Source organism: Stylophora pistillata, chromosome 10, assembly GCF_964205215.1.
Source record: "Stylophora pistillata chromosome 10, jaStyPist1.2, whole genome shotgun sequence".
NCBI lineage: Eukaryota > Metazoa > Cnidaria > Anthozoa > Scleractinia > Pocilloporidae > Stylophora > Stylophora pistillata.
The window spans coordinates 29874985-29884461 of record NC_142528.1 but is presented as its reverse complement, the minus strand read 5'-3'; the positions used below and the strand labels follow the sequence as shown (position 1 = coordinate 29884461).

Here is a 9477-nt window from a genome sequence, read left to right as displayed (position 1 = left end):
TGTGTTTTAACACAATAATATTAAAATATTTTGTATTTGTCTGAAACACAAACGGACACAAACCAGTTTTAAATTTGTTTATGAATATGAGTTAAATCTTAAACCTTTAGGTGCTTATAATATCGCAGAATTGAGCGTGTCTTGTGAAACTCCACGGCAGCAGCCAACAAGGGCCTGTTGGCCTCACTAGTTTCTCAGTACTTAGTGCGCAAGCGCGCGTCGCGAAGTGCGCATTGCAATTCACACATGCAACACGTCATGCGTCATTTGAAATCCTATTCGAAGTATGTGCTAACTGATTGAAAAGAGCTTCATTCTTGCATCTTAGTAGTTCACGCCGGAGTCTCAGTGTTCTTACTTATAGCTTAAGGTGAGTTGAAATGAAGGCCTGTATGCCTTAGGTAGCGAAATTTTGCGAATAATTTTTTCGCTCATTCTTTTGCTGAAACATTTATCTATATTTGTACGCGAAAATAACCTAAAACCATTAAATGGTGGCAAGATATCGAGGAAACACGGTTTATTTTGGGAAAAGTTACTTAGTTATAGCTATTAAACTTTTAGCTGCTTCACTACTTTTTCGTAGGAAACTGTATTCGGGGCACCAATTACAATTATTTGCATATTTTGTTTGTAGAAAAATTGTTTTTTTTCTTTTTCGCGACAATAAGACCACCAGCATCGGTAAATTTTAAAGCAAGAGTCTGGGAATAAATGAAATGACTTCAGTGGAAAGAGGAGACGGAGCGCTTCGTTTCCTATTTCGCTATTCCATTCTCAGGATCTTTCCTCTTGGACCCTATTCCTATCAATAATTCGATTTGAGCCTTGGGGGTCCCAAGGTGTCTCATAATCTTTGGTCGGCGGTATGCCGTGTTGAAAAATGCTTTGGTGAGGTGTAACAAGCTCGTAAAATTTTAGGAGCCGAAACTCGGGCTTTACTGTTTAGCCTACGCTGTGACGTAACGTCGCTGTAGTTCTGGGCGATTTAAGGCGACTTAAGAAAAATTGGCAGAAAAAATATGGCGAATTAAGGCGATTTAAGGCGACTTAAAGCGACTCAAGGCAATTATATTCAACCAAAGGGATAAAACCAAAGTTAGCAACAGTCTCTCCAAAACTCTAAAAATATCTACAGAATCCCTTGCAATAAACACAGTAGTCATTTTGGTTACTTTTTTATCCACGTTAAGTCACCCCCGTCTAAAACATCCAGATTTCAAACCAATTTAACAAAAAATGCAATCACAGTTATTTTTTAAATATATCGTCGAAGCTAGGGAATAAAGAGCCAGGGTTATGGGCCTAGAGTAATGATATCAAAATAAAAACTATCATAAAAAAAACCTATTAAAAAATATGCACATAGTGACATTAATTTTAAATTCAAGAAATGAGCCATAATTTACATATTTGTAGTAGTATTTAACAACTTGCCAAAGGCAGGCAAATTTACAATAGGACAAGGTTGTCCCCTACTGGGTAAATTACCTTTCCCTTTCCCTTCCCTCACCGCCATTTCAGTAAACAGGCCAGACCACACAACACCGGCAGCTACGTTCCCTACCCTCTGCGAAAGTGTGTGGGTTCTTTAACGTTCCCTGCTAACCAGTATGGAGAAGATGCAGGAGAAGGGGCCTACGATTTTTTTCGTCCTTATACGAGAAGACTAGAATTTCTATCCATTTCTTAATACAATAGAAAGGTAGCACATTGTCCTCAGTTAGGGCTCGAACCTTCGATCTCCCGTACGCCAGTCCGGCGCTCTACCACTTTATCTAACCAAGCGGCGGTTTCATAATATAAACATAAAAATATCAATAAATTTTTCACAAAATAATTCATTAAAATTAATCAAGATTATTTGTTGGTATTTATTATTTCATAAAGCTTCATTAGTTCTAAAAATTATTATCTTGCAAAACTTGTCGCCCAAATTTTTAGCACTTGTAGTGTCAATTTTGGCATGGAAGTTTTGCAAATCGCATTTCTCCTAACATGAATAGCTTGGTCCTTTTCAAGGACCCGGCCAATTTGATGTTCTCCTGCCTTAGTAAGACAAAACACCCCAGTGCCATATTGAGAACCGTATGCTAAGGTCCTTCGTAAGGTCCTTCGTAAGGAGACTTCCTTTCCAGTCTCTTCAACTACTTTTTCCAACTGCAGAAAAATTTTTGCCTCTCAGTTATCGAGAATCGAATCTTTTCAGAACATATTTTTTACCTTTTATCTGATCACTAGGAACTCCAAGCATTTACTTGTTTCCACCCCGCAGCGTTTAACCTAAAAAAGAAATGAAATAAGTTTCATGTTTTGTCTGCGACTTTTTTGCGATATTTCAAATAATCGTATGCGCTCAGTCCGTGCGTCATGACCGAGAGCCAAATACTTTCCCATCCATCCCGACAAAACTTCGTCAATATGATAAAGCATTTATCAAATGACCACTAACAAGTGTTGAAAAGTGCAAAAATTTTTCAACTAAATAGGACGAGATGAAAGAGCGCACATGGGACAACCACAGCGTAAAAGAATAATATACTTTTCAAGCGACGCGCCTACGAACGATTTTCCGGAAGACACCCTGAAGGTCTTCAGTAGTCGGTGGCAATCTTGCGAATATTGGGGTGACTAAACTGTGTACTTGCAGCAGTAGACTGCAGAACCTCCAGTTAATAATCCCTCCCCAAGGTAGGTCTGTGAGTAAACGCCAACTCAACCAATTGAAACAAAACGCTGTAAATTTGCTTCGCACACTCCGATCATCCCGAAATTAACGCGCTATTCCGCATGCATTACAGGTGATTCGAGTTCCTCATTTGGGAGTCATGTACAATGAATTGGAATTAAAGGTTCACTGATAGCCTTCGTATGAGGCGTAATACTGATATCGCCAAACCGTTGGAGCTTTCAAATTAAAGTTACTAATGAACACCGCCCCGATAATTTTTGGTAGCATGTCAAGGGCGTTAGAAACACATTTCTCTTTTAAATGAAACTTCTTTTGACACGTAAACGAGCATTTGAAATTATATTTCTATTTTACATTGTTCCTTTGTTTTACAAAAAGTATGGGTTCCGCCGGTTGCACAGGTTCTGCGATCTGCTGATCCGCAAATTTTGAGCTTACGTGACCTCGAAAGTTCGGAAGATCACCAGAAGATTTGCAGCTTTGAAAGAAGGAGATTCGTTGTTGTTACGTAACTCCTTGTCTCTTTTTTTCAAAACGTGGTACTTCGTACGGAAAGGGTCTTGGTCGCAGCATTTAGCAGATTAGAATTTGATCACCGCGTAAGGCAATCGTTTGTATCAACGATCAAATGTATTGCAGATCTCTCTCGTAAGCAGACACACTCATAAATTGGAAAAAGTGTCCGTTAGTTGAGCTGTCCGCCCGCAAAACATCATTTCCATAAGTGAAAATCACAGAAAATTAGTGTGGATGTCAGCTTACGCAAGAAACAAGAGGGAAATCAGACCATGACGAACGTGGCCATAACGTGACACTACAAATGTTATGTGGGACTCTTGTTTAATAATGTCAAACGAACGCCGGACAGCTTGCTTTCCCGCGGACAAATGGAGATTTGACAAAACCGATCCCCATTGTTCTGTTGCTCTGTCACAGGTCATGTCTTTGTTTAGTTGCACATTTTAAGGCAAATTTCATTACCGAGATTTATTTTGCATGGGATGTCCGCTTACGCGATAACCAGCGAGCGTAACCGAAAGAAAAATCCAATTTTTTCCTTCAAAACTGTCCACGTCCCCTTACGAGAGAGTATCCGCTTACGGGAATGTGTAAATACAAAGTTTGATCGGAAGGTGAGAAAGACGATTTAAAAAAGTGTCAGTACGGGCGACCTCTCCGCTTACGAAAGTGTCCGTCAGCGGAAAATTGACAAGTAAGACCCCTGTGATCTAGGCACCACGTGATTATCATAAAGACGATGCTGTCACCTTATGATCAGACCATGACGATTCCCTTTGGTCACATAAACAGCATTTTCATCTCTTCAAATAACGACTGTAATGTAAAATTTTATCAATAGGCGCGATAAAAAGCAGAGATACAGAAGAGCGTTCCATTCAAGTCAATCAGATGGAGTTGTCGACCGAAAATTTAAATGTTCAAGCTGGTTTAGAAGCAGATGTCGTGGTCCATCCCGTGCAGGGTACCCCAAAACAAGAATTTCACGTGGAAGTGTGCTTGGAACCCGCTGAAAAAGTGCAAAACGTCGGTATTTTTGAAGGAGACGATGGAAATGTTCACGTCAAGTTTATTCCTGTGGTTCCAGGCACCTACGACATCTTCATCAACAGCGATAAACTTGTTGACAGTCATTTCACTGTCCAAGCGGAAGAACGACGGATTGATATCGTGAGTAAATTTGATTTGAAGGGAGATATTCCTAGACAGCCGATTGGAATTGCTGTCAACAGTCAGGGGCTCATCGCTGTGGCCGATATCCACAGACACTGTATTTTTATATTCAGCGAGAAAGGAGATTTCCTGAGGACACTCGGCTGCTACGGAAAGAATCCTGGACAAATGAGCAGTCCAGTTGGAGTAACATTCCTGAATGATGACGAGATTCTGGTGGCAGACCAACTAAATCACCGCATTCAACAGTTCAATGTTCAGAGAGGTAGGTGCAAAGATTTTGTCTCCAAATAAAGCGGCGGAAGCTTTGAACACGATACAAAGTATGTGTGCTTGCAATGTCTGCCTACGATGAGGGCCTGTAAGGGAAGGGGGGGGGGGGGAGTCCTTCGCACGATTCACGACGTCACGGTAAATTCTCGTTTCACGCTTTACGGTAAATAACATGATAGTGAAAAAAGATCTTGCATTTTTGAAAACCTTAACATCTTGAATTTCTCCCTCATTTCATGGCAATGTTTTTCTTCTTTGTAAGAAGATGATCAAAGAACTAAACTGATTCATACCCTTATCAGTTGTCACGCAAGATCTAAAATAAGTAGGTCACGTTAATAAGAACGCCCGGAGAGATTCGCGTTGCTTCGTTGGCGTAAGTCTTCGGCGAGTAATTTTTTAAGGAAAGAAACTGCGTTTTCTTTTCAGTTATCACGAACAATGGAGAATAATTTTTTTGTTTCACTATCACGACTGGCATATCGTTCCCAGTTCACGGCTTTTAACTTTATACAGTCACGAGTCACGGCAATTAAAAACAGGCAATCACGTTTCACAGAAAACCCCCTTACAGCTCCTCTATGATGTAAGGCCCGAGTCGCACTTGGACAAACAATTTGAAATTTTGTGGGATATATTGAGGACAATGTTTGTCTAAAAACATGTCCGAGACAATTGTAGCCATGGATTTTTTAGGGTCGCATTTGACGGTCAACATTTTCGTCAAGTTAATAAGTCTTATAGTATATTAAGGGGCATTAAATTACCTGCGTAATTGAAGATAGAGTAGATCTTGAAATAGCGAGTGAGCTTAATATTTCATTCTGTCAACAGGCACTTTTTCACAAAGCTTTGGAGAGGAAGGGATAGGAGAAGGAGAGTTTAAAAACCCAGTTAGCGTTTGTATGGATGGCGAAGGACATGTTATCGTGGCCGACTGCGTCAACAACAGAATCCAGGTCTTGACACAAGATGGTGAGCCTGTGTTAAGATTTGGAGACAGTGGACCAGGAAAGCTGGATCATCCTTTTGGGTGTGTCTCTCATAGAGGCAGGTTCATCGTCTCTGACTCCTGGAACAACTGTTTGAAAGTGTTCGACAGTTCAGGGAAGTTTTTGAACAAGATTGGAGCGAAGGGCGACGCTGATGGACTGTTGTACTCTCCGTGGGGTTTGTGTGTCGAGAAGTATGGCAATCAGCAGAATCTTCTTGTCTGTGACGGAAGTAATGGTCGCATTCAGCAGTTCACAATGGAAGGTCGGTTCACTGGCAAAACTGTTTGTAAGCTGCAATATCCCACGGCTTTAACTACAGCACCTGATGGTCGCATTTTATTGTGCGATTTAGAAATGGGTAAAGTGTGTATTCTAAAATGACTGGTCTGCCAATTAATTAATTTGTGATTGGTCCAGGATTTTCGTACTTCTACCAGAGCCAATCAGAAGCGAAGCTCATGTGAAACTTTGAATTTCAGTTCTAAACACTCAACCGTAAAACCTTACTGATATCAAATTTTGCAAAGTATCACTGAAACCCTCCCTTAGAAAAGGAAACGTACTCGAGTTCAATAATCCTGTTAGTAGAAAGAGAACCATGTGTTCTTTTCCTTCATATCCAGAGACCAGACAAGCACCAATTTAACTGAAGAAAAAACCTTATAAAAATTCACTGCCTGACAAGTGAGTTCTATCCTAAACCCAGACAAATCTTTCTACATTTTATTTGAACTGATTTCTTTCTGTTCAATTTGCTTCATGCAAGTTTTTATAATTCTGACTACCGATTCCTGGATATTCCGGCCCTGGCGCGATATAACATATTATTTTTCATGATTACAACAGATGGTGGTTCGTCTGAGTATGAAGCTTAGTGATGATGTAAATGGAATTCAAGCTTTAGCCGTTTTCCGTAAAAACTGAAGAAAGCATCGCCAACATGGCTTTGTTTTCACGGGATGAAAGAAAAGAACTATTAGATACAATCAAATATATGAAGTTCATATATTTTGAACTGCGGTATTAGATACGTATGATGCACGATCCTCGCAGTAGATAGCGCTATTTAAGCAATAGCGAAAATCAGACCTGAAAAAAGTCAGGCCTGTACGGGATTCGAACCACTGACCTCTGCGATACTAGTGCAGCGCTCAGTCTACCAATTGAGCTAACAAGCCAACTGGGAGTAGGCCGTTAAGTTGATTCGTAATAAATCCGTGAGAGTGATAAATCAGATACAATCAAATACATGAAGTTCATATATTTTGAACTGCGGTATTAGATACGTATGATGCACGATCATCGCAGTAGATAGCGCTATTTAAGCAATAGCGAAAATCAGACCTGAAAAAAGTCAGGCCTGTACGGGATTCGAACCACTGACCTCTGCGATACTAGTGCAGCGCTCTACCAATTGAGCTAACAAGCCAACTGGGAGCAGGCCGTTAAGTTGATTCGTAATAAATCCGTGAAAGTGATAAATCAGATACAATCAAATACATGAAGTTCATATATTTTGAACTGCGGTATTAGATACGTATGATGCACGAACGTATGAAGATATATTTGATTGTATCTGATTTATCACTTTCACGGGTTTATTACGAATCAACTTAACGGCCTGCTCCCTGTTGGGAATTGGTAGCGCAATTGGTAGAACGCTGTACTAGTATCGCAGAGGTCAGTGGTTCGAATCCCGTACAGGCCTGATTTTTTTCGGGTCTGATTTTCGCTATTGCTTAAATAGCGCTATCTACTGCGATGATCGTGCATCATACGTACCTAATACCGCAGTTCAAAATATATGAACTTCATATATTTGATTGTATCTGATTTATCACTTTCACGGATTTATTACGAATCAACTTAACGGCCTGCTCCCAGTTGGCTTTTTAGCTCAATTGGTAGAGCGCTGCACTAGTATCGCAGAGGTCAGTGGTTCGAATCCCGTACAGGCCTGATTTTTTTCAGGTCTGATTTTCGCTGTTGCTTAAATAGCGCTATCTACTGCGAGGATCGTGCAACATACGTAAAAGAACTATTATCCCCGTAAAGGAAATACGTCATTAGTCTTTTTGTGTAACAGGATAAACGAAACACTAATACATCTGCGTATGATTTTCCCTGGAAATCCTTCATCTTAAGCCATGAAAATTATTCGTCGATATTTCTGAAGCGTCCAAGGAGAAACTTTCGTTTAACAGAGGATGCAATAGTCCCTAGCCACCAGCTAAGATATTTAAGTTCTGAAATCTCGCATCTATCTGGTGTTCAACCAGTTTAATCTTAAAAGAACATCAAGGTATGTTGTACGTCTAACAATCGACTCAATGTTTACTTGTTACTCGCAAGCGTACATAGATTCGCTTTAATAATTTGGATATAACAACAAAGTTTAAATGGTAAATTGGCCACCGTAACGATTACAAAAGCTGACGTTTCGATTCGCTTTAAACTTGAGTTGTTTTACATCCATATGGTTAGTCTTAAAGTACAATTAGAATTTAATGGAGAAATTTCAGCATCAAATATTAAAATGACGATTGAAATGAGGCAGAACCCTTTTAAATTTCCAAGACTGAGTGAATAAAAACGTAAGATTCCTTATTCATATGACATTAACTAATCGCGGGTTATCAAATCGTGGAATTTTTTCGTAAGTTTGCCTCTTGAAAATCTAATGGATACTATTGTTGCTCTATTTCAATAATTTATTTTTCAAAAAGATATATTTCTTGTTTTAAGGTTAGGCGTCTCCAGACACTTCCACACTGCCTAAGTCCATTACGATCTTAAAATTACATTCGCAGCTTTGTTTCACCAGACAGTTGTATGCAATGGTGAAAAACAGTTCCAACATTTATCCGGTGAAAGCATTTGCAGCTAAATTCCTGGTCAGGTTGGCACAATTTTCTCTTACCGACTTGACACAGTTTATGGCGGAAGTGACATTGATGTCAAACGTATTGGGCGTTTTTACCACATCGTGTCTGATTTTTTAAATCAAGATCACGTGTCCTTACCTTGTGCAATGCAATGACAGTACCAGTCCTTGCACATTCCATACTGCTCGTTACCAGATCGCCCCGTACAGCCGCCGGGCAAAACAGGACCGCGCTGCCGAGTAAGCGGACAGAATCTTCATTGCCAAACTGTTGAGAAAGTATTCCAAAGCGATTTACAATTTCATTCAGTTTTTGTTAAATTCGTCTAATCTCTAAAGTTAACATGTTTTCGTTCAGAATAAAAAGCTATCAATTATTCACATTCTCTTCGCCTCTGTAAGTGCTAAACAATAATAATAATAATAATAAAAACATGTTGATTGCACAATGTAGGCTGGCGAGTAAACACTACCATTTTGGTACCTTTCCGTTCATACTTGGTCTCTGCTATTCTTAGCAAAATCCCGCTAATTCTGAGCAGTAATCGACTCTGCATTCACCTTATAATTCTAAGCAGTCCACAGTATTGATTGACAAGTCTCTAGATCATCACGCAATTAGCCAATCTAGAAATACCATCTTGACATGATGTACGTAGCCAAAAAAATGGCAATCAGTTACTCACCCGCTTCTGGAGGCTTCGATACCACAAATTACATTCTTTTTCTTTGTAAGAGAAATTTCTATCCATAAAGCTTGAAATGCTGTGTTAGACGTTTTTTCAAGAACTTTATAGTTATGTTTTTCATCAATGAACATAACAACACCTCTCGAGGCCAAAGGTGTTGAAACAAATTCAAAATTATACCCTGAAACTAATGGTGTAGAAATATCTACATTTGAATTGGTAATTTTGGTTTCAGAAATCCCAAGTACGTCG

The 9477-nt window shown here is 39.6% G+C and overlaps 1 protein-coding gene across 2 annotated transcripts; it reads left to right on the top strand.

Annotated features, from left to right (window-relative positions):
• Positions 1–218: 218 nt before the first annotated feature.
• Positions 219–8919, top strand: LOC111325392 (uncharacterized). Of its 2 annotated transcripts, XM_022929203.2 has the most exons (3): positions 219–370; positions 4053–4649; positions 5492–8919. In XM_022929203.2, exons 2-3 carry the CDS (start codon positions 4103–4105, stop codon positions 6031–6033), a joined length of 1089 nt encoding a protein of 362 aa, XP_022784938.2. In that variant the 5' UTR covers positions 219–370; positions 4053–4102; the 3' UTR covers positions 6034–8919. The 2 variants fall into 2 exon arrangements, with proteins under 2 accessions (XP_022784938.2, XP_088592130.1); XM_088736004.1 differs by lacking the exon at positions 219–370 and having other exon boundaries at positions 3690–4649.
• Positions 8920–9477: the final 558 nt, after the last annotated feature.

Excerpts from the sequence above, each read along its gene's own strand:
- LOC111325392 (XM_022929203.2), top strand. The coding sequence starts at position 4,103 with ATGGAGTTGTCGACCGAAAATTTAAATGTTCAAGCTGGTTTAGAAGCA. Across the intron at positions 4,650-5,491 it reads ACAGTTCAATGTTCAGAGAG|GCACTTTTTCACAAAGCTTT; the intron begins GTAGGTGCAAAG and ends TTCTGTCAACAG.